This window comes from Odontesthes bonariensis, chromosome 24, assembly GCF_027942865.1.
Source record: "Odontesthes bonariensis isolate fOdoBon6 chromosome 24, fOdoBon6.hap1, whole genome shotgun sequence".
Taxonomy (NCBI): domain Eukaryota; kingdom Metazoa; phylum Chordata; class Actinopteri; order Atheriniformes; family Atherinopsidae; genus Odontesthes; species Odontesthes bonariensis.
In genome coordinates, this window is record NC_134529.1 from 15796194 (window position 1) to 15820269 (window position 24076).

At 40.0% G+C, this 24076-nt stretch overlaps 2 protein-coding genes across 12 annotated transcripts in view; one reads left to right on the top strand and one right to left on the bottom strand.

The window, feature by feature from the left end:
- The first annotated feature begins 3612 nt into the window (after window positions 1–3612).
- Window positions 3613–4836, top strand: LOC142375667 (uncharacterized). Its single transcript, XM_075459810.1, has 3 exons — window positions 3613–3657; window positions 3740–4015; window positions 4140–4836. Exons 1-3 carry the CDS (start codon window positions 3613–3615, stop codon window positions 4638–4640), a joined length of 822 nt encoding a protein of 273 aa, XP_075315925.1. The 3' UTR covers window positions 4641–4836.
- Window positions 4837–6844: 2008 nt separating this feature from the next.
- Window positions 6845–24076, bottom strand: part of eya4 (EYA transcriptional coactivator and phosphatase 4) — a 50149-nt gene continuing 32917 nt past the window's right edge. For 7 of the 11 annotated variants that reach the window (XM_075458539.1, XM_075458537.1, XM_075458541.1 and 4 more), the window contains 15 exons: window positions 23827–23904; window positions 23153–23219; window positions 22914–23056; window positions 21632–21775; window positions 21454–21536; window positions 20134–20308; window positions 18731–18867; window positions 18382–18465; window positions 15521–15610; window positions 15180–15238; window positions 14716–14876; window positions 14049–14163; window positions 13727–13848; window positions 9254–9354; window positions 6845–7562 (listed from right to left, as the gene is read on the bottom strand). In XM_075458539.1, coding sequence (XP_075314654.1) covers window positions 7482–7562; window positions 9254–9354; window positions 13727–13848; window positions 14049–14163; window positions 14716–14876; window positions 15180–15238; window positions 15521–15610; window positions 18382–18465; window positions 18731–18867; window positions 20134–20308; window positions 21454–21536; window positions 21632–21775; window positions 22914–23056; window positions 23153–23219; window positions 23827–23904 — 1640 coding nt within the window. In that variant the 3' untranslated portion in view covers window positions 6845–7481. The other 4 variants (XR_012768795.1, XM_075458538.1, XM_075458542.1 and 1 more) reach the window with 4 other exon arrangements.

The window sequence follows — 24076 nt, forward strand, 5'->3', positions numbered from 1 at the left end:
ATACTCAAGTCAAATAGAAGCAGACCAAGTGCCATATCTCCATGGACACCAACACCACCATCTCCTTGCCCTAACTGGGAATTCTCCTTCTAACTGGACTTACTGGACAAACCAAGCAAACGTCCGCCTCACTGCATTTAAAATAAAAGATCCTGTGACTTCAATTACTTCAATTGATTTTGTGCTCTTTTCACAATTGTTCACTTGAAAGAGCAGCCTGAATAAATGTTTTTTTTTTTAATTGATTTGGTTGAAGTTAAAGTTTTTAATTCTATTTTGTTTAAATGTTTTGCTGATGCTTTGAGGAAGCTGTTAATGGTGAAGAACTGTATTCATGTTTGGGGGTGAAATGTAATGTGGAATATATTCAATTACACCAGTGAGAAGAGCTAAACAGCATTAAAAATAAATTTGCTCCTGAAAGTAGAGACCAAACCTTGATTAAAGTATCAGAAAGTAGACATTAGAGCTTTACAGAGAAAACAGAATTAGTATAGAACTTCACATTACCAGTCATATTCTCTCAGTGTAACTTTACTTTTCCATCTTTGTCCATGAACACCAGAGAGGAGCTTTATTTCAACACGGTCACCTCTCTATTTAACTCATTATTTGTTTGCCAAAGGATTTAAAAAGGTCTCCGAGTTTTTTTGGGAATTAATAAACAATTGCAGTGCATGAAGCCTCAATAAATAATTTCACTGAGTTCACAATTCTGAGTTGACAAACACTACCGTGAGAATCCAGAATATTCTCACTTTACTTGTCAGTTTATTAGATATTTTCTTCATACTTACTGGGTCTCTTACTTGACATCTAGATGCTCTCACAGATGTTCTTTAGTCTAATACAAAAAAAGGTCAGCAGTGTCCCTCTACAAATTTACCTTAATGTGGCACCCCTGAGAGGGAGTGGCCACATTATTATTTCTTATAAAACATAAAAGGGGTAAAACGTGTTTATTTTTCATTAATTTATGTATTTATTTAAATTTTATTTAAAATGAGAGAACCATACGAAATGGGTAATTTGATTTTGGGAAAGCAGTGGGGCGGAACATTGCGGTCCCCACCTTCCGCCGCGCCTCAGACACATTCTGGAGGAAAACAGAGACGCTTCGTGTCTTCATTACTCTGCTCTTCACCTGCTTTTACAGGTCGGTAAACAGTGTGTGAACCATAAAATGTTTGTATCCATGCCAATGTAAATAAGAGAGTTTAAGGCGATTTGCCCGAGTTATTTATGGATAAAACGTGCTAGAAACGGGAGGAATTTCCCGCGCGGCCGCCATTACTGGCCAAGATCGGTCAAGGTTAAGCGCTTGTTATTGAGAGTTTGTGCGCTTTATACGCTTGAAAACCGCGGGTTAATTTAGTATCTTTCCTGTTAAAATGTATTTATGTGTTTAAATGTGAGATGTGAACGATTATAGTTATACTTAAAAGGTGACTGAGTTTATTAGCTGGTGTAGCACAAGCATTTCTGTATAGCTAACAGCTGGAAAGGCTGAAACACGTGAAAAGGACGCCAGCTGCCAAGCCTCACAAATCCAAGTAATGCCAACAAACAAATGACAAAAAAGCTGCCTTTGGAATTATAAACCATTGATCTAAAAAAAAGGATTAAATGTTAACATTTAATTGTTCTTCTGTAGTCCTCATGACACGAAAGGCAAGATGCTCCAGAGGTGTCCTGAGGGCTGCCGAAATTTCAGGCACAGCTGGCAGGGAAAAAGGGCAGAGGAAGGAGGTTTGACCAGCAAATGAAAGACCTGGGGCTGCAAATAATGCATAGCAGTCCAAAGGCATACTGGACACTGAAAGGCATATTTGCCCTCTCCTCTGCAACAACGCTTAGGCGTTACGTTGTTGGACGCGTCGGATATTTCTCTGTAAATACCAAATTATAAAATTAAACAACTCAACTTCACCCAGTTTTCACAATTTTAAGATTTGACAAAATCTGATAATTTAACTTACTTGTTTCCACAGCCCGGCTTCCTACAGGGAATCATCTCCCAAATGGGAGTCATCGCCACCACCATGTCCCCTGTGGAAAGAATGTGCACATTGGTCCTCGATGAAATGGCAATCAAAAGGCAATTTGACTACGACCAGAGAAATGATGCCATTTATGGCGCATCTCCGTCAGGAGACGCTGCCAAACAGGCAATGGTCGTCATGGCTAGGGGCATTTTGGGGAAGTGGAAGCAGGCAAGCCACACCTTAGAAAAACATTTGTTTTGGTTTTGCTGTGTATATTACAAGTAATGTACCTAAACCATGTCTTTCCACAGACCATAGGATATTTCTTTTCCCCAACGTCCATGCCAGCCGAGAAAATTGCTGTGGTCATCGAGGATGCCATTCGCCACCTACATCAGATAGGGCTGACAGTATGTAATGCACATGAGTTTTTAAAATAGCAACATTAACAAATTACTTACTGCATTGTGTGAGCTTCCACACAAACCTTGTATTGACAAAATGTATTCATCCATTTCAAAAGGTACAGGCAGTAGTGTGTGACCAGGGAAGCCCTAATGTGAAGGCCGTGCGTCACCTTGGGGCTAGCCTGGACCCTCTCGGTGGGGTCGAGGCTCAGTCCCACTGCATCCTGGTGGAGGCTCAGAGGGTTCCTGTGATTTTTGATGTCCCTCACCTGTTTAAGTCCATCAGGAACAACTTGTGCAAATATGGCCTACAGGTAAGCAGAGTAAACAAAGCAATCACAATTGCAATGACTCATACTGAACATACAAGAAATCATTGATTCACATACCAGCTCCTATTAATTTTTATCCTTAGACACAGGGGAAGAGTGTTCTTTGGAGCCATATTTCCAGATTTTATGACCTGGACAAACAGCACACAATTCGAATGGCCCCAAAGCTGACTGAGAGGCACACACACCTCCCTGTCTTCTCAAAGATGCAAGTCAGTTTGGCTACGCAGGTGTTTAGCCACACCGTCTCTGCTGGTAAATTTTCACATGGATTATTCATCTTTTCAATAATTATTAAGTAATTAAACTAAATTAAAATGAAAACTGCAGACTGTAATGTGATGCTGACCTCCAATTAAATTGTCCCATCTGCTGTGACCCAGGCATTTCTGCGATGGTAACATTGCAGAGACTGCCAGCAGAGGCAAAAGACACCGCAGACGGTGTAGCTAAATTAAATCGCCTCTTTGACGTGCTTAATTCTAGGTAATTATGTAAAAATAAAACCTTAACTTCACAAACATACATCTTACTAACTACACTCTACTAACTATGACTTGCCTACCTACAACTATCCTACTTGCAGATCCGCCAAGGATTCAAATCCTTGGCGACGACCCCTCGGAGCGGGAGGTCAGGAGAAGGATGACTTTCTGATTGACTGCATCAGCTGGGTGGCAGGCTGGCAGTTCAGGTCAGTCAATAAGACACAACACCAAATGAACATCTCGGCCGAGCAGTAGCACATCACCATGGCCTCCATGTTAATTGCATGTCTTGAACCACCCTCCCACCAGATCTCAGCGTAAACCACCACCATGCCAGAGTGGAATGTTCCTAGCCATTAGGAGCATTCTGCAAGTCCACAAGAGGTGCACAGATGCTGGAATGAAGTATCTGTGTATCTCAAAATTGAATCAGGACTGCATTGAGGTAATGGAACAGCCAATTACTTTTCAAATAAAAAGTAACCACCTGAAGCTATGATTTTGACCATCTACTTTTTTTTTGGCAGAACCTGTTCTCCTTGATCCGGGGGAAAGGGGGGCACAAATATAACCCCAGTGCACGCGAGTTCACTGCAACTCTAAGGGGATTGAGCGTGTCCAACATTTTACCTGCCCTATCCTCATCTGGGACATCCAATTGTGAGGTGGATGATGGAACAACGCTCCTGGCCACAGTGTCTGATGACACCATCCCCTCCACAACAGCCCCGCCGACCTCACTGGCCCCAGGAGAGGTAGAGGCTGGGGAACAGATGGTGGTGTCGGACATTGTGGAAGACAAGGTTATCTCCACAACACAAAACATTGCATTGACACACCTTTACATTCATGAATCACATTAAACAAACATTCCACATATGATCATGCTCATATTTGATGTAACACTGTATTTCCCTTACTTTATAGACTGTTGGTGATTGCCTCCAAGAGGAGGGCCTGCACTATGTGGCTGGCTGGGTCATCCGGGTCCTCCAGCAGGAGGAAGTAGTCCAGGCCTGTCCCCAATGTGAGGTGGTGCTGATGGGTGCCAGAGACCAGGACCACAGCTATGCTGCAGCAAGCACCAACCACCCCTTCCTGGAGGCCAAAAAATTTACGTCAACGGCAAACTTGATGAAGCCGTCTGATAATTTTTTCGCAGCCATCCAGCTGTTGGAGGGGGAGTTTGTGAGGCTCATCAACGATTTCTGGCCACACAAGGGAATCACGAAAAAATTAGAGAGCGCTCTCTTCAAGCTGGGGGCATTTAACAGCCTGTTTAGGGCTCACCAAGAGCATGCCAGAGGCATGTTAGAGGCAATTGCAATAAAAAAATTTGGGGCAGAAATACGTGAGAGGAACAGGAGGCTGCTCAAACCTCAAGGCGCCATAGCAGCTCAAAGAAAGCTGTCCTCCTTCATGGCCTGAATTCTGCAGCTTGACTGTAAATTGCAGTGGCTGAAGGGGGGGTTTAGTAGATAGATTAGGGGGTTAGTTAGGTTTGTTAGATTAGGTTAGGTAAAATAGGTTATTTTAGGACATTAATAAATATATGTTTAACAACAAGGGCCTACTTTTGGAATCTTTACTTAAGTTTGTGTTATTATTTTTCATACTACATGCAACAAGTGTTACTTATTTAGTCAATTTATTCATTAGTCCTTTGTTTCTTCTTTAGAAAAACTGCGTTCAAGTATTTAAAACATTACAACAATATATTACAACAATATTGTTGTAATGTTTTAAATACTTGAACGCAGTTTTTTTCTAGAAAAGATAATTGTTTTGTATATGGGAGTATTGTCCATTGACTCTTTTGGGCTTTCACATGCGCGCGCATACCGACAAGAGGTAAGTGACATGCTGTTTATAAAGTTGTTTTATGACGTCCCCATGCCAGTAATGTGAGAACCATGCATATGGTTTTGATGGTAAGGCTTGTGACTTTATTGTTGGATGGTTTATAAAGTGGTGGGACGTTTCTGCAGTGTGCAAGTTGTTGTTTTACGTGGAAGGGTTATTATTTGCCCCTTGGCCATCACGTATTTGGCTAGCATGACAGGCTGCGCAAACAGCGCAATCGCCGCACAGGGAGCGCCGATTTGCACCAGTCTGTGTCCTACTGTCAGTATTTGACAACCTCTAGCAATGGGATTGCGCTTCAAATGCCCCGGAGTTCCCCTTTAAGTCCTCATGTTTGATGAGAGCTTGAATCAGACAAGCAAGAAAAAACAGCTGGACGTACACGTTCGGTTTTGGGATGAGGACAAGGTGCATTCTCGCTACCTGGGTTCCCACTTCATTGGCCATGCCACAGCCCAGGATTTGCTACAGCACTTTAAAGTAAGTAGCTTAATTAAATTTTAATCTTTATACAAATATGATTTCTATTATATTTGAAATAATATCACCTGCAATGTTAGCTTAGAAACAACAATATAAAATGTTAAGAAGAGCTCTTTTATTTAATTGAGTTAAATTGAAAAAAAATGTCTTCTAGTGCTCATGGACTGATAGCCCTGGTAGGCAGTTATTACCCCAGCTTGTATTTTGGGGCCGGCCTTTATTTACCCGAATAGACCATGCACCCAGCTATTATTTGAGGCCCGGCTATAAATAGAATAGAATACAATCCTCGCCATAATAGTTTAATTTGTTTCATCAACTGCATGGGGTGGATGTATTGTCAGAAACAGTCCTCATGGATATACTTGATAAACATGCAGGCCTAGTCAATACATGGTGATACTTCCTTGAACTTGAACTAGAAAAGTGCAATGTCTTGCCAGAGAGGCCGACATGCTGGCAGAGGAAGCTGAGGGCAAATCGGGGTCAAAGATGGCCCAGCTCCTTTCAAAATCAAATGCCCTCAGGCAGGCAAGCAAGGAAAAATTAGCTGAGCTGGAAAAACGTTGAGGAGGAGATCACCGTTAAAGGGGACGAACTGAGATGCATGTAGACAGTAGTTGTTCATTTACAGTGGTACAGTTTACAGTTGTTACAGTTGTAACAGTTATTACAGTTGTACATGGTACAGTTGTTTACAGTTGTTAAGTGAATTAAAAAAAAAAGATTTTTTTTAAAGGAATCGACTAAAGTTATTTCTCATAATTCGTGTAGGTCATAAATTTAAATTATCATGGTCATAAAAAGGTCTTAAATTGTCCTAAATTTGACTGACTAAACCCTGCAGAAACCCTGCATCTGTAAACACTGCCAAGTTGAATTGTCTTATCACCGTAGTAGTTCCAGTCTAAAATATCACTTAAAAGGCAAAACACAACTGAAACCAGCAAGTCATTCAACGAAACGGCTGAGCGAGGCGTCTACATAAAAAGTACATAAAAATGCTGATGTTAAGTGTGTTTGCACAACAAATGTTACTTCATTCATGACAGCACATTTAAAATAAAACTAAATGCTAAAAGCTATACACTACTTTTGAATTCAGTTTTGGATTTTGCGTACAAATGCGATTAATCGTGATTATTCAGGGAAATTGTGATTAAATTAAAAATTGTAATCATTGCCCAGCACTAGTATGTGTAACTATAATTCTGAATAGCCATGACAACTAAATAAAATGTGACACATACTCAGCTCCCAGAGAAGAAAAATCCAGAAGGAAAAGACAAGATCCCGGGAAATTTATTTTCCTTGACAAAATGAACAAACATCCACTGTCCTTAAGTTTATTGGAAATAATTTACAGAAACTTCTACCACAGATTGCATTGTGTTGTGATTATACCATCAGGAAGAGAACATTTAAAAAAACAAAAAAAACAAAGCCTTATCCCAGTATACATAATGGAGCCTGTACAGAGACGCCTTAAAATAATATTTGGGTGAGGAAGGTTTCTTTTTGGTGGCAGACATATCCTTATGTCCTGGGTGCTCGGATCAAAAACAAACCTCTGCCCAGGCTCGGGGAGGCCTTCATACTCAACGGTGTCCGCTTCAGCTGAGTCAATGGTGGACTTAAGTTTTCACAGAGTCCTCGCAGAACCAGGAGAGCTGAGCGGAGACGTGCTGGGTTCAGGTTTTCCCCCAACCCTCGCTGACCTTGACCTCCTTTAATCTCTTTTAAGACCGTTATGAGTTTGTAAATCCAGACATTCAAAAAAAAAAAAAAAACACAATATGGGGGGACAAAAATTACAGTTGCAGTGTAGTGTGTTTTTGTTCTTAAATAGTTATACAAAAAAAATGGGCTGCCTGGCTGACCATTACCATGGTAACTTTGCATGAGTCCATATTGCTATGATGGTTACAGGTATTCAAACTCCAGTGCTTGGTGTAATGCCAGCAGGTCAGAGTGACTGGATATCCTCCAGAAAGGCATGTTGTGCTGTGGAATAGACACAAGTGGTTAACATGGATGTACTGCTGCCACAGAAGCTCACCACCACCACCTAAGGTCATGCAAGCTACACTACAGTAGCTTGTGGTTGCTTACTTTGCAATAGCACTGCAAACAAAATCCATGCAGTCCGTCCACTTAAAGGAGAGTTGCATTTTGGGAAAACACTTATCAGCTTCTGTTCTGAGAATTGCAAGAAAGTGGCTATGGCGAGACAATCCGAAGTGGCGGAAACGACTACTATCGCTCCGTCAAAAGGCGTGAAAGCTATAAAAAGCAACCCTGAAGCTCATTAGTAAACATGCAACGCTTAATCTGCAGACATGTCCAAAAAGGGACAGGATTTGATCGCCTGTCGCCCACACGACAGGCAGCAATCTTACCACTACACTATCCAGTCACTACAGTGTTATATCCAGATGAGCGCTGGTCTTAAACAAGTCATTTAAATTATTCCAAAAGTAGCCGAGTCTGATTCTGGCAGTTTGACCTGCAGACACTAATATGGAGGTGGGACACAGCAAGTTGAACACTGACTTTACCTGATGTTTTATTGGATCAAAATGTATCTTTTTTTTTTTTTTTTTTTTTTTTTTTTTAATTGCTCACTGTGTAAGCTACTTTATTTCATTATTCTTCAGAATAATGTAAAAATGGGCCTAAATGTCTGGCCTAAAAATAAAAACTTGATTTATTGATGTCACAGATCAGAAATTCTGAGCTCCCAGTTGCCACTGAACTCAGCACTTCACTCAAGACTGCAGTTTAATCAGTGAGTGAGTCAGTGTTCTGCCTAAAAATAAAAGTTAAAGTGGAAGGAATCTCATTTCTCAGATGAGCTCTAATGTAGCTTTTTAGTCAGCTTTTGTTTGAACTTAAAATTAAGACAAAATGTCTTTATTGTTTAAAGAGGCCTGAGCCATGCTTGCCATTTCCCTATGTTTCCAGGTATTTCTGCCAAGTCAAGTCAACTGGCTGTAGCTAATCCTGTAATCCAACTCTCAGAAAGAAAGTGAATAAGTGCGCATCCCAAAATGCAGAGCCTTTTAAACACAATCCCAGCACCCAACGTGATGAATGAAACCCAAAGCTGGACAAAAGAAGGTTAATTTCCTTAAGAAAACATGTCCCAATTCAGTCAAAACAAGAGAGCATCACTACATATAATCTAATTTGTTGTGGTATAACTTCTCGAACACACACTACAGCCTCAGTTGAAATGAAAGACAATCACATCAATGGCTAAAAAGCAGCATTATTGCTCTAAACAAATAGGTGTTCAGAAGCTTGGTTACTGTGTATATTTCATGTGTTGTCACACTGATTCTGATGTGGAATATTTGATCTAAATAAACCAGTCAATTAAAAAAAACAAAAAAAGAAGTGGCTCAAAAGTGGGATATGTTTAACTTTTAAGCATAAATGCAAAAATATACACAGCAAGCCAAGCCCCTCTCTCAGATATTCACTCATTGACAGCTGCAATCAAGTATTCCGTCACTCCATTAATAAAAATGAAAAAAAAAAATAGGCAAAACAAAATACAAGTAGACCAGAGAAAGTTAAGAGACCAAACACAAAACTGCTGCAGCAAAGAAAGGCAGGTTTCGTCCAGTCAGAGCTCACACTGTGCGGAGTAGGCGGGGTCACGGTAAGTTTGTGGGGGGGGGGTCCATTACCTTTTTGGCCGCCTGCTCCTCTTCCACACCGTCCCCAATTACAACATACACTACTTTCCTGCCAAACCTTTGCATTATGCGTTCAAAGCAACTCTCTTTTCCTGCAAAAAACAAATAAACAAGGGGAGGAAGGAGGGTCACATGGTCAGAGGGGTCAAAGTTCAGAAGTCGTTTGTTTACCTGGCTGGCAGCATGCTCTTCATCCTTCCCATCGCCAACCACAACATATGTAATGTTAGTGCCAAAGCGGGAGACTATACGCTCAAAACAGCTCTCTTTGCCTGGAGACAAACAAATGGCTTTCACAGGTTTTTTCTTTCTTTAGATGGAAATAAGACACAGGCAGAGGCAGAGCTGTGTGCATCAGGGGGAGGTGGAGACAGAAAAATGAGGAAAACTTTTTTACCAAAACAGATCATTCACTCCGGTTGATCCTGAAGATCGCAAAAGACGCATCCTCCGATGCTACTAATATTTCTATACTATACTAATCAGTGTTGCCATAGTTACTTTGAAACAGTAATCCAACTACTGACTACTGATTACTTCTTTAAAAAGTAACTTAGTTAAGTTACTGACTACTTGCTTTCAAAAGTAACTAAGTTAGATTACTTTTAGTTACTTTCAGCCGAGGCTGATCCCCCGCCCCTATAACATGAAAATGACTACCAGTTCTGCCAATACTCACTTTATTGACATGTATTTTAACCGGAACATCAAAAATGACACTGGCATTTGCAAACTTTTTCTGGAAATAGGCTTACATGTTTTTTAAATAAAAAAAAATAAGACAGTCTTTCTTGACTTTACTTAAAATATAAAAAAACCTCTTACGTAAAAAAGTAATACATATTGAACATCCCTTGAACCTGTAGTTGTCTAACATTAGAGCAGCAAGAAGTGGTTTTATGAAACAAAAACAGTATAAAAAAATCAAAATACTCTTTCTTCACTTCATTTAACTGAAATACTTATTACAAATTAAATGCTTTTTTGACTTCATTAAATCTAACTTAAATACTTCTTATAAAAAATAAAGTAGCGTTTCTTGACTCAATTTAACATAAACACTTCTTTTAAAAAAAAAAAATACAATAGACATTCTTGACTCCATGCATTTAACTCTGATTGCATCTATCTATGAATTACGGTAACACTTAAGTTATATTGAACATGTAGTTGTCCCGCATTAGAGCAGCAAGGAGTGGTTTTACAAAACAAATCAGAGCAAAACCCGTATCGGTATTTATGACTTGGCTTTCAGTTGCATTTATACGAGAAACTGTGGAGTAACCAGTGATTCAGTGACCATCAGTCATTCACTCGCAGCAATGCAGACAAACGGACGGTCATAACACGTAACCTGCTGATAATTATTGGCCCAAGCCAGTATGACAGTCAAGTTTTTGACCGAAAAATGTCACGTTTATCCACTCGTTGACCAATAAAAGTTTAAACAAACCTGATTGATCGTCAGACCCGTCGCTTTGCAGAAATGTTTGTATGCTAGTCGCCTACAACTGCAGCTGTTACTGGATTACCCAAAGCTACACTTGACGAAGTATACATATAGATAAACACCCGTACACTCATTCAGATATCATAGAGGATGTAATACAGTACAAAGACGTTAACAAGTCATCTTTGAGTCATCAATTGCGACCAGGTAAGATAAACAGCTAGCTAGCCCTCTCCATAGCACTGCCTGAAACGTATATGTTATAAAGTTAGCACGAATAGCTAAACCTATCAACTATCGTCTGTGACAGGCACTGATGAAAACTGTGGTTTAGATTGGTGTATTTATTTAAAATGATTAGGGAAAGTGAGTAAAATGTAACAAATGATATCGCTGGTGTTTAACATTTTAGTGGGACAGATCACTTTTACTGGGTAGGTAGATGTAAAATAACGAGTGACTTCAGGCGAACCCCGCTCCCGTCGCGGACACTGATATAACTCATAAGAAAACGAAATTATCCCAAATTATTTCAATACAAATGTATGGTTGTAATAATCGTGAATATATGTTGACAAAAGCCAAATATATGTTCCCCTGAAATGCAGAAATAGTAACGCACGATGTTTTAGATAAGTAACTTCAATCTGACTACTATTTTTGAAATAGTAGTTGCGTTAGACTACTCGTTACTGTAAAAAGTAGTCCGACTACAGTAACGCGTTACTAATTAACGCGTTACCGGCATCACTGATACTAATACAAATACATGTTAACTTTTAGACTTTTTTTGTACAAATATACGTTATGTAATTTACTTTCTACGGTTGTTTCCTTCAAGAGTTTTGTATCCAGTAGTCTGGCGTGGAACCTTCCACTCCACCGTCTTGCACTCCTTGTTTACCACATTGTTTCAATCACTCGAGGCACCGTGGGGGTCAAACCGGACGTAACGGCTCACAAAATGACACACTCGCACTTCGCTTGAGCTTTCTTTCCTGCATGTCTCTCTTTCAGCCACCGCCTTCCCTAGTCTGAGTTGTGCAGTGCAGTAGTAGAACCACCTACGCATAGTCCATTCATAATGTGGGAGTCTGGCCTGAGAAATCCTGTGAGTGCCAGATGTGGACTAAAGGAGATTTAACACAGCCACACCGTTTTTCCTTCACTGTGATAGTGTTTACATATATAAAAGATTTCAGACAGGGGAAACAGATCGTGTTCATTTTTAACTGCTACCCTTTAGAATAATGCTTTCATTTCTAACCTTTTTTTTTACTTTTAAATTAAATGTCCTTGAAGATCTCAGTTTAAACGTGCAATTGTAAAGGAAAAAATGTGATGTTGAGGAAAAGGACCCTAAATCAAAGGTCATTTTTGAAAGTGGGTGAAAAGAGCTAAACTGTTTACCTCAAATGTAGTAAACTGCTAAGGTTAATGTAACGGACAAAATGCTATCAGTAGTCAGAGTAATGTAGAAGTAAAAATGATATTAATAATATTAGAGTTACTGTTTTATCACCTGTATCGCTTATTCTGTCTAAATGAACACAACAAGGACAGTTACATACAGTTACATAAGTTTCAGCTCACACCAGAAAGTACATTTATGCAGTGACATCATCACAAAATGAATTTTCCCATCAAGTGTCTTCTTACTTGTTAATATACACTTTAATTATGCACTATAATTAGTAATTATTCAAAGTGGACACATAATGATCAATTTGAGATCTATGTTATTATTCTGAGTCAGTCTGAGTCACCAGTATTTATCTTTTATCTTATACTTGCCCTCTGCAGTCCCTCTGCTAACTGAAACCGACTCTTTTAGCTCCTGTCTCTTTAAGGGCCCCCTCCTGAAAAGCCCACTTTCCTCTGATTGGCCGTCTTTGCGGATGCCTTTGCTTGTGAGCACTGCTTCATCCTTTTGAAGTTCAGAAAATGTGAATTGTAATCTACGGTGATACTGAGATGCAAAAAAACCAAACAGTTTTGTTCTTTTATTCTCTCTTAAATGTTTTTGGCGAAATACTGGTGTGTTTTCTTGTTGTGGCTTTGTGTTTTTTAAAAAAATTTTTTAATCATTTTATTCTCCTCAGATGCACAAAAGGCATCTGTCTCTCTCTAAATATCTGTAAATGACTATAGCATCTCCCAGCATAGTCAGTTATTTATATCTTTGTGTCAGGAATGTTGCAATGTACCAGTATTGGCAATAGTCATAATATTAAAAGTATGACATAAATATTACATTGATAATACACATATTATCGCAATGTGATCCCATTTGGCAAAATGTCAATGTTTTGTTATTGCAAATTGAGTAGAGATCTTATGCTGGATTTTGAATATAATTCAATTGTGAAAAGAAATAGGAGACAGAAAAACTTTAAAAAAAACAAAGATAAATTAGTCTTATGGTCATAGCTTTTTTTTCTCAAGTTTTCTATTGATATTTACACAATTCCGTTATGGTGAATGCTTTCGGCCACAATAATCGTGTAGTGAAAATCAGATGTGACAACCCTGGAGGAAGTACATGAAATGTCAAAAGTCAAGTCGGATGTTTAGTGAGAACGGGTGCATGCATCCACAAGAGGGCCGTAGTTTTACTTTGTGGCTGTGCCATGCCTGGAGCAGCTAAAGCTGTGACAAGCTGAGTCAGCTAGAAGGTAGAAAAAAAAAAAAAAACAGAGGGAACCGAGTGCTATCTGAATCCCAAGTTCACATGCATTACTTCTACCAAATTTATGTGCCGTTGGTGCAGAAAAAAAAATCTGAAGGGATATTTCATATATTCACTAAAATTATTAGTGAATATATATATATATATACTGTATATGTTTATGTATTTAGCAGACTTACATTTGAAAAAATATATAACATTACAGCTAATATCAAAGCTAACAATAAGCTACATAGAAGGAAATATATATATATATATATATATATATATATATATATATATATATATGAATATTTGTGTTTGCACATGTGTGTCAGGGTCTTACCTATTTTTGTTGCACTGTAAATGTTCTCAATAGGGAAAACAGATCCAAGACTATATAGGAGAACTTTAGCCAGCGCTGGTATGAGCTGCGTTGTGGTCACCAACACATTTACACAGTTACTCCTGCAGGACAAAGATTACGCTCAGCAAAGGTTGATAAGGCACTGACTCACTGGACAAATGAATAGATGTTTTCATTCATGTCCTTTAGTGCTGCATATGGATCAGTTCCAACACTACATTTTGAACATAATCAAGGAATGGAAAAGGTAAGAAATCGCAGTCTATGAGGCTGACAGAGTAAATTTGAGATGAAGGAGCACCTGGAGCTGATGATGGACAGGGACTTGAGTGCGTGAGTGAGCCAGGAGTCGGTCAGGGCTTCCACCTCCGCTCTGAGCTGCAGCCAGGCATCTCTTTTAGCAGGACCCAGCAGACCTACAACACAGTGCAAATGTGCGCGATCCATTAGCTGTTTAGAAACGTCAGACCCGTGTGGATGTTTTGACATGCGCCTTTACTGAAATACCACATGATGGTTTTAGTGTCACAGTTTGAAAACTGCAAAGAGGGTTTAGTTCGTTTCACATCATTACTCTCATGATGATGATGGCTGGTCATTTTTGCCATAATTCAACATTTTTTATATTTGCTTACCTGACCTCACATTGTTAAAAAAAACAACAACAACAAAGACCGCTTTATTTATTAAAAACTAAAAAAATTAAAAACCACTAGTGTGTATTCATGTAATGCTTGACGTTCATGATGTCTGAAGTCATAGTTTTCAAAACTACAGACTACACTACAGATAATAGGAGGTGGTAGTCAAGAAAACAACCTGCAGCATCAAGATAAAGCAAAATATTGTTGGAATTTTGGTACATGAATCTGTTTCATCACTTTTCAGTTCCTTAAAAGAGCAAAACTTCCTTGTGAAGTATCTCCCTTTTACTAGCGTCAAGGGAAACTCTTTTCTGATTGGCTTACCCCCCACATTGTTTTTGTACGTGCTATACAACTCTTTGACCCGTCGGTAGCGGAAGGCCAGTTTCCTCATCCAGTCGACCCCGCCGCGGACACCCGTTGCAAGGCACAGGTTGGCGCTGGTTGCAGCTGCATGGAAGCCATCAGTTGCAAAACTGTAAGTACTGTCAATAATAATGATATGTTTTATTTGAAAAGTCTGCGCTGTTAGAACAAAAGATAGATTGTTACCATTATTGTTAATATCATTATTCAGTAATTCCCTTTCAAAGACGAAGAGTCAAGGTAAACTTGTACATTTTGAAACAGATCTTGTACTGATCAAATGACCATTTCATTAACCTTTAGAAAATTAACTAAAAATTCAGGGTCTTATTAACAGAAACTCACTAAGACCTGTGAAAAATAATAAATCATTACTGTTAATGGCTCACATTTGACAAAATAGTTAAATATTAAACAATCACCTTAAGTCCTGGCCATTGTCGTCTGACGACACATCATCAATATGCACCTGATCACATTCCTGGAAAAAAACAAGACAATTATGCCATCATGAACTAAGAATAAAGAGAGTGTAGTGCTTGCAGAGTATTTTGTACCACTAGAGGGCAGTAGTAATGTTTCACTGCTTGACAGCTTAAGTTCAAGAAACTTTTTTTGTGCCTGATGCTGATCTTTGTGGAAAATTTGAACACTTTTGAGAAACTCATAGCCTTGAAGATCCCTCTTGAAAATGTTAAATTTGTCTTTTATGTGTGTGTGTGAGAGAGAAAAAGAGAGAGAGAATCTGATATTTGAATCCTACCTCCAGATCATTAAAGAATAAGTGCGTGTCGGCCAAGTTGAAAATCATCTCCTCCATCCTCAGACCAAGCGTAACCGCCATGGGAGGGTCCTAACAGAAGAGGCGGATGACGTCATCATCAAAACATCACCAACAGTTTATCATTGTAAATGCTGCTTACTGTTTTCTAGAGTTAGAAAGTCCTCCTATCCTCAAAACTATTTAAAATTTTGACACACTTTCCCAGTTCACACGCCAAATCCCCAAACTCCATCCCTTTTGCAAGAATTGGTGGATTCCATTCATCACAGATGATGCTGACAGACAGGCTATACATGTTCTGTCCCATCAACATTCTTAAAGGAAGAGCATGTCTCTTCGTGTGTGTGTGTTGCAGAGAGTGGGTAAGCTCGACGGGAGATGCTTGGAGTGGATGTGGTATGTGAACGGTCTGTGTGTGTGTGTGTGTGAGTGTGTGTTTGGGAGAACGCAGCCTGCCCTGCCAGCCCAGGGCTCAGCTGCAAAAACCATCATCTGTGATAGGTCAGCAAGGGTCGACAGCTTGCCGCACCATTCGCTGACGCTGTCAGACGACCAGAATAGAAAGAGACTAACAGGAAAGAGAGTGAAAGTTAGCGAGGAAGGTGCGCACACACACACACACACAGAAAGAGAAAAAAATGACAGAAATCCTGAGTGTGAGGTAAAAAAAGAAGAGTGAAACAAAGTTGAAAAATTGGACTTTGGACTGAAATGTAACTGCTCCTAGAAAGGAGAGTAGCAGGTTACAAAGAACCTGCTTTCCAGCCGATCAGAGTCAAGAGGCACTTGTAGGTCATTTCTCTGGTAATGATCACATTGGCTACCAGTCAAAGGAGAGAAATAACTAGGTGCTTTGTGGTCACCATAAAGACTTTAGTAGCTTTTTTTGTTTGTCAAGTTTGGTCAATCAAACTATTGAAGAAAATTAATTTGGCCTGGCTGGGCGAGCCCAAAAAGTCACTTGAGCTCTAAACTCAACACTACACGGTGATGTGAACATCATCCTCGGTTGTAACTCCTATGAAGTATGCGATGAATAGGTTATTTGCCAATAGTGTATTCTTCCAGAAAAGTAATGGCTTCGAAGCCATATGGGGCCGCACTTGAGTCTTGTGGTTTCTGTGTCAGTAGTGTAAATGCTATTTTGGGAGAGGTGTGAACAGACACAGCTGCCACTGTATTTCCACATAAGATGGAAATGATGTGAAAAAAAAATGCTCCTGCACAGAGGGGTACCTTACCAAATTTAATGCAAATATTGTTAGTCATCATGAGTCCCGATACAATCTCACAGCAGTTTGTGCAACTTACTGATTTTTATCCTGGGACACATTGTTCTCTCTCGCTGTCTTTTTTCATTATAGATTGTTTGGTTAGGTTTAACCAGTTCTACAAGCTGGCAAAGGAGTCAAACGTAGTGAGGACACAAAAGAAATTTGGACAACCAATATAGCCTGCTATCACATAGGTTATGTTTCACTTAATTGGAATAACCGAAAACATTAAATTTACCATTTGTTTGCAAGTCAGGACAAATGTGAAAACTTTCTCCACACACACCTAAACTCACAACGCGATATTACTGATTTGATCAATTGTTTCCCTACGGTAAGTGCAACACAAACCAAGCACCGCATGTGTTTCTGTCTCCAATACCCACACACACACAGTAATTTACAACTCAGCAGGGCCTTTCTTATACCCATTAAATCCCAATTGCAACATTAAGTTCCACAACTGTGGAGCAAATAGGAAGCGCATCAGTGCCCACAAACCCTATCTGTAAAACGCCTAGGCTCCTAAGGCTCAAGGCAAGTCCAGCTCCAAATTGAGCGTGTTGCTGTGCCAGCTTTCGTTCCAACTGCCAAACAGGAATATCAGAACGGATCGGGGATGAAAAAGCCGCACACGCCGGCTGGTGGCTACTCCGGTGCCCACAGGAAACGACATCACCCAATAAAAATTTGTGGCCGCATAGGATGAACCCAGATCGGAGCCAAGAGCTATCAAATTAAAGCGAACTATAAACAGTGTAGCTGCTATGTGAGAATGAGAGACCACCAAATAAGTTCAGAGAGAAAATTAGAATAAACCATCAGTTCAGGTAAGAAATTTGCACACTAAGTTATGAATTAAGTAATGAAATCCCTGACAGTTATTAATTGCCATGTTTAAAGACTTGACCATAACATTCCTGGAGCAGTTGATGTAATATAAGTAATATACTGAGAGAAATGAAGCTCATGTACGATATGTGCTTACTGTAAGATGTCAACTTAAAGTGAGGGCTAGGGGTTGAAGGGCAAAGTCATTATTGTGTTGTCATAATAAGGACACTTTGTGTTCAGTTCCACTGGTTGATAAGGTTGTCTCATCTTCACAAACTTTCTTTACAGCTTTTTTTTTTTGGACGGATGTTTCATTCTTTTAGGAAAATGTCAACTTTTAGAGGAGCGGAGGAGCATACTTTGAGTATCACGAAGAGGAGATTGGCATATTAGAGCCTGAGCAGAGAGTGCATTCTGTTTGGAAATATTTTTTAAAGCCTGTTTTGTTGAAATTAGGACTAGGTCCTGTTTTTGGCTCACTCAAAACAACCTAATGGAACAAGTCGTCATCTATTCAAACTTCCGTGCTGGAGATGTCTTAGCTTTTTAGGTTGAGAAAGGTGGCTACTGCCGCCATAAACCGACTGTAGAACTAAGTCAGAAGGTTCATCATCCCAGAATCAATGGTTTTCTGCTGAGATAGACTGATGTAGTGCAGAGTGGATATAGAAATGACACCAGATGATAGTGAAGAAGTCACAATAGTAGCAAACATTGAAAACAGTGTCTCACCTTGCCATATTTCTGTGCATAAGAGCCCGTGAGCAGGGAGTGGAAGACGATAATTGTCTCGTCCAGATCCCACACAAACACCCTCTGTAGAACAGAAAGTACCAGAAAACAAGAAATAATTTTTTTCAGAAATATAACATCAATATCTTAATGCTTGCCCATACTGTACAGACAGAACAATTTCTACCCGCCTCTCCTCTTCTGTATTCTGATACTACAGTGAAGAGAGTGGATGAAGATCAAAAGGAATACCACATATCCATCGAGATTTGAATTGAATATTCAGTCACAGCTCCAACAGCTCTGTTGAGAGAGAGAGAGAGAGAGAGATTGTTTTTCGGTCTCTTACCTCCAGGTCACTGTCAGGGGGAGGAGAGGGGTTGTTTTTGCGGCCCCTGCCGCGTGACTTGGACCCCCCACTCCGGCAGGCTCTGTCATCCAGCTCTTTGATGGGCGTGGAAGGGCTCTGCACTGTATCAAAGTCCCCTGAGAGTGAACATAAACACAGAAAAAGTGTTTGAAACATTTGATATTAAGTAATGTTCAGATATGGGCCTCAAACTGCCCAAACACTCAAAACTACTATATCCACTGTAGTGAGGGGAAAGTAATGATGTGGTTTGAGCTGATTCCACAGGTGCTCTGGAGTTGTATCCACCTCAGGAAGAGCAATAACTCAAACTTTGTGCAGTGAGTAGTCTTGTCAGGTTTAATAATTCAAGATAATTGGCGTGACAGATCAACTTAAACGCTACCAAGAAACCTAAACAAACGGCCTATTCATATCCAGAGTGACCTATTGTTCACGATAACACGAACACGTGAAGATTTAGCAGAGGAGGGGAAAGTTAGAATTGTGCATTAAATCAGACAAGTTATGTAATCTGATGCTTCTTGCAAAGATATTGCACATGCAAAAGTCTGCAAAACCATACCTAAGAATGCACAGAAAGGCGTGCACACACATTTTTTGCACACGAGCACCCCCCCACAACCCCAACACCATATGCTCCCACTGCTGCTCGGTAACTAGAACCAGACCCCAAGCTTCGGCTCTCATATTGTTATGTCTCAATCAGAGAGTAAAGAAAGTGGGGGAGGATAAAGAAGACACAAACAGCATGACTGACGAAACCCCCCCCTTCCCAAAAAAAAAAAAAAAAAAAAAAACAGATACCAACTGACACTACAAGAGAAAAAAGCAAATGAAAGAAATGAGAAAGGCAGAAAATGGAAAAATATATCAGTGACAGGAAGAATGATAAGCTCCTTTAATCAGGCTTCCTATATTACAGCCAAGATCAACCAAAGAAAAAGAGGGAAAAAAAAAAAAAATCAGTAAAGTTGAATATGAAGTTTCTGTGCACATGTGTGCACTTCAGCCAACTTTCTTATGATTGCTCCTCTGTTTCTACTTGTCAACAAAACTGAAATATTCAACAAAACTTTTTTTTCTAATCAAAGTCTCTGCGGCCACATGCCAACTCTCCCAATTAGTGAGCGCCACGGTGCCAGGTAACTATGGCTACAGTCTGAAGACACTTCCTGTGCTTTATCAAGGCTTAAAGAGGGTGTTGAACTCAGTTACTCCAACTTGTATTTTTCAACTGGAAATAAGATTATAGAAACACAATCATGGATGGTGAAAAAAGTCTGACATTTGTTTGCATATCTATTAAGTTAACAACGTGGGTGGAGAGTCGGTGATTTGAGTATTTCTTTTTTGGCTGCGAGCATCTTGTTAGTACAAACCTGGGTGAAGTTCAGCAGCCTGTCCTGTCATGGCGGGGGTGGGATCTTGCAGCTGGTAGGCTGCTGTGGACCCTGTGCCATCCACGCTGTTGGAGGTCATATATGTCCCATAAGTGGAGGCAGAGTAATACTGCGGATACTGGTTTTGGCCAAACGTTGTGTATGAGGGATAATCCTGCGGAAGATGCCACAATTCATGAGCACACAGAGATGCCGACACATTAGAAAAAAGAAAAGAGGAAAAATGTGATGTTTTGCTTTTCTGGAGAGGGCCAGACTGACTTCTGAGGACAGATTTTACAAGTGTTCCCTCTCATTTCTCTAATCTTTTATCCCCTCCAATCTGTATTTTATATCTCTGAGACAATTAAAGCCTTGTGCTGCCGCTTTTTACTGACCCGGTGGAGATGGGCACTTTTATGAGTTGGCTCTCTAAACCTGTCACTACGTCCATCTCTGGAAGTCCTTATAAACTGGAGCATACCACACGAATGCACGCACACATGCACGCACAGCTGGTGTGGAGTCATACAGCAACAGTTGCACACACCAACTTGTTTTCTATCAGACTCAGTTCTCTTGCTTTTTTTTTTGTGTTTCTGTTAAATTCATATGCACACAGACATTTCCATCCCCTCAGAGAATATTACACTTCCTTACTGTAAAATTTCTAAACATAACTACTACTTACCTAATCCTTATGATCAACTTTACTTTAACCTAACCTCATCCTAACCTGAAACTTAGTTGCCATTATAAACATTTTGTGATTGACATGATGGTAATTAGCTTTTTGGCCTCAAAACAGAGCGGTCCCCACGGTGTGAATGTTTAAACAGATTTATGTCCCCACAACATGACTTACACAAGCAAACACACACACTATATTCCCCTTAATCCACCCACATGGGCCAAACCTTGACTTTCTTCCTGTAAACAGCCACATCTATCATAGCAAGACATCAAAATCCCACTATAAGCATTTTGCTACCACAATACAATTCATCAAATGGACATAAAGAAATATTCAAAACAAAACACTCTTTCACAAGACTAATTATCTGTTTTTCTCACAAGTTTCCCCATGTTGCAAGGTAGAAGTGTTATAGGATTTTTTTTCTGAAAGCTACCCTGAACGAAGAACATTGCGTGGGAGCAAGACTGTAAAACCAACACTGCTCTCAGATACCATTGCAACTGCAAATGACATTAACTTGACCACAAAGAACTAAATTGTTTGCTCCACAAAATCTATCATAGGTTACGGTCTTTGTTATTGGCCAAAGGTTTCGAGTGGCCATGCATGCATGTGTACAGTACCTGCTGTGTGGCAGTGTAGTTGGCGGGGTTGGACACTGAGTTATTGGTGGTGTAGAGGCCTGAGGACGGAGTGAAACTGGAACCTTTGCAGAAAAAGAATAAGAACAGTTGAAGGACATAAAAGGTTCCATTTTCAGCAATAGATTAAAAAGCAGAGGTTTCTTTTCAGGGAACTGACCTGGCATTTGATAGGGGGAGTAGGCAGTCTGTCCGGGCTGAGGTGTGGTGAAGCTGGGGCTGTAGCTGAGGCCTGTCTGCAGTGGAGACTGACTCTGGGTTAGGCCAGTCTCTGTCTTAATGCCTGGAAGCATCACACCGAGGTCTGTGAAGAGGATAAAAAAAAAGAATGTTTGCAAGTTAATCGATTAGCAATCTATAATGTCTAACACTGATATATAAACTAAATTGCCATCATACTGTATAATGTTAACGTCAACTTATCCAAGTTTTTACTTATCCCACTTTGCTTGCATAGGTATAAATATTGGTAAAGGTTCTGTAAGACAACATTTTTTTTATCTCAGTTTTCCCTTGTCTTTAATCTTAACTGAATCAATCCAGCGCTGTTCTCCTCAGATTCACCACGAGTAAAAATGAATGGCTCTTTCCCCACTTTGATACAAAATCTGGAGCACCATTTCATCAATTTATAGTGAAGTAACACTGTAACACCTAAAACAAGCACTTTATATTCAAAAACACTGCAGGTCCCCCTTCTCATTGCTTGGCCATATTGCACCTCTGTGTTAAAACAGTAGCCCAGTATGAACAAAACATTGATGGGCTCTGGAGCTTGAGCTCCAGATCTAGATTTTTTCCTGCATGTTTGGGAGGTGAAGGATGAGGTGGATGTCATGAGATCCTATATTGGATTTACATTGGACCAAAATTTTAAAAGGGTAAAAAAAAGTATTATTTTAAATATTTTAGAATTCCAGGATTTTATTTGCATAGTCCCTGCATTTTCACAGGCTGGACAAATGACTTATGAACATCTACATTGTTGATAGTGACAAACTAGTGAGAAAAATGGTGTAAAGTTGATTCAAAGCCTTGCATTAGCACGTCTGCTCCACTTAAGCTGCACTCAATACAGGACACCTAGCAAGACGGTTTCAGGGGATGAAAAAACTGGAAAACAAAGTTAAAAATTTTTTCGCCAAGTCACGAATGCTGTTGTTAACATAAGAGTAACACTCAAGATCAGAATGGCCACATTAAACTTTTCTAGAAAGCTTCTAAAAAAGCCTTCCCAGCTGAGAGACAAGACTCTATGGATAGATGAAACAAAGTCACATTTAAAAAAAGAGTTTTTATCCAAAACGCACCATCATCATCTGTTAAACATGGTGGTAGTGCTATGGCATGGGCATGTATGGTTGCTGGTGGAACAAGGACATTGGTGTGTATTGATTATATTACTGTAAATACTTAAAAGATGAGTGTGTGTTTGTCGGTACCGTAGGTGGACAGTCCATAGGCCTGTCCTGTCTGTGAGTAGGCTGTATACACGGTTGACTGCTGCATGCTGCTAAACTGAGGTTGGCCAGCATACGTCGGCATAGGGGGTGCTGCCGGCGTGGAGAGGATGTGAGGATAGGGCCTGAGAACAGACAGGTGAGGTCAGTACCAGTCAGCAAACTGTAACTGTACAGAGGGGGGAATTCAGATAAAGAAATGTGTGAAATGTCAGACTTACTTTGAAGGGTAGAGGGGGGGAGAGTACTGGTGGGCTGAACGAGGGCTGTACCCGCTGCTGGTGATCACTAAAAACAGCACAATGATCCAAAACAACAAGGCAGAGACAGGTTTCAGTTGGTGACAACAATCTACTTTCACATTTGAAAAAAACAAAGACCACTTCTGTACAGCCCAATTCAAGTCCTGTGGCTTTATTGGAGCTGAAATTCCAGTTAACATAATCTGAAGCATTTTGAATGGAGAGGAGCCAAGTTTTCTCTTTAGAGAATCCCTGACATCCCTTATAGTGGGCCTCATAGTAAAACACAATGTGTGTTTGTGGTCATTGAGATGTCAGAGCTCAGTACTGACAAACACCCCGCTGGTTCTAAACCCAGTCTTTGTTTTGCGTAATAGCTTTGTGTCTTAGCGTGTGTGTGTTTTGCAGTGTAAAAAGAGCACAGGGCTATTTGTAAGTCTTAAAAAAGAAAAGAAAAAAAACACCAGGATAGAAATGTCTCTCATTCCTCTGCCAGCCTTTGATGATGCAATCCAAGGACAGGCAATACTTGAGTGGATTAAAGCTTTCAGCAGGGCCACTGCTGGGCTAAAATAGATGATGGTGTTTGCGTGACTTTTTTTTTGAGTCTGAGAGAGCAGAGCGAAGTCAAACCAAGAGTATTTGTGTTTTACCTGAGCCGGCATATGTGTCCAGTGCTGTGTCGCCTGTCGTAGTAACTGTATCGCTGTTGTTCATAGGCTCTGTTTTCACTTAAAGGAGAGGGAAATCATCAGTGTTAGGGTATGACGGTTGAGACATTTCATCTCTCTCTCTCTCACACATACACACACAAAGAAAATCATACAGAATAAGAGTAGAAAACTACCATGCAGTTCCAGTATGTGAACAAATTGTTGTGTACAGGGTTCCCATTACAATTGT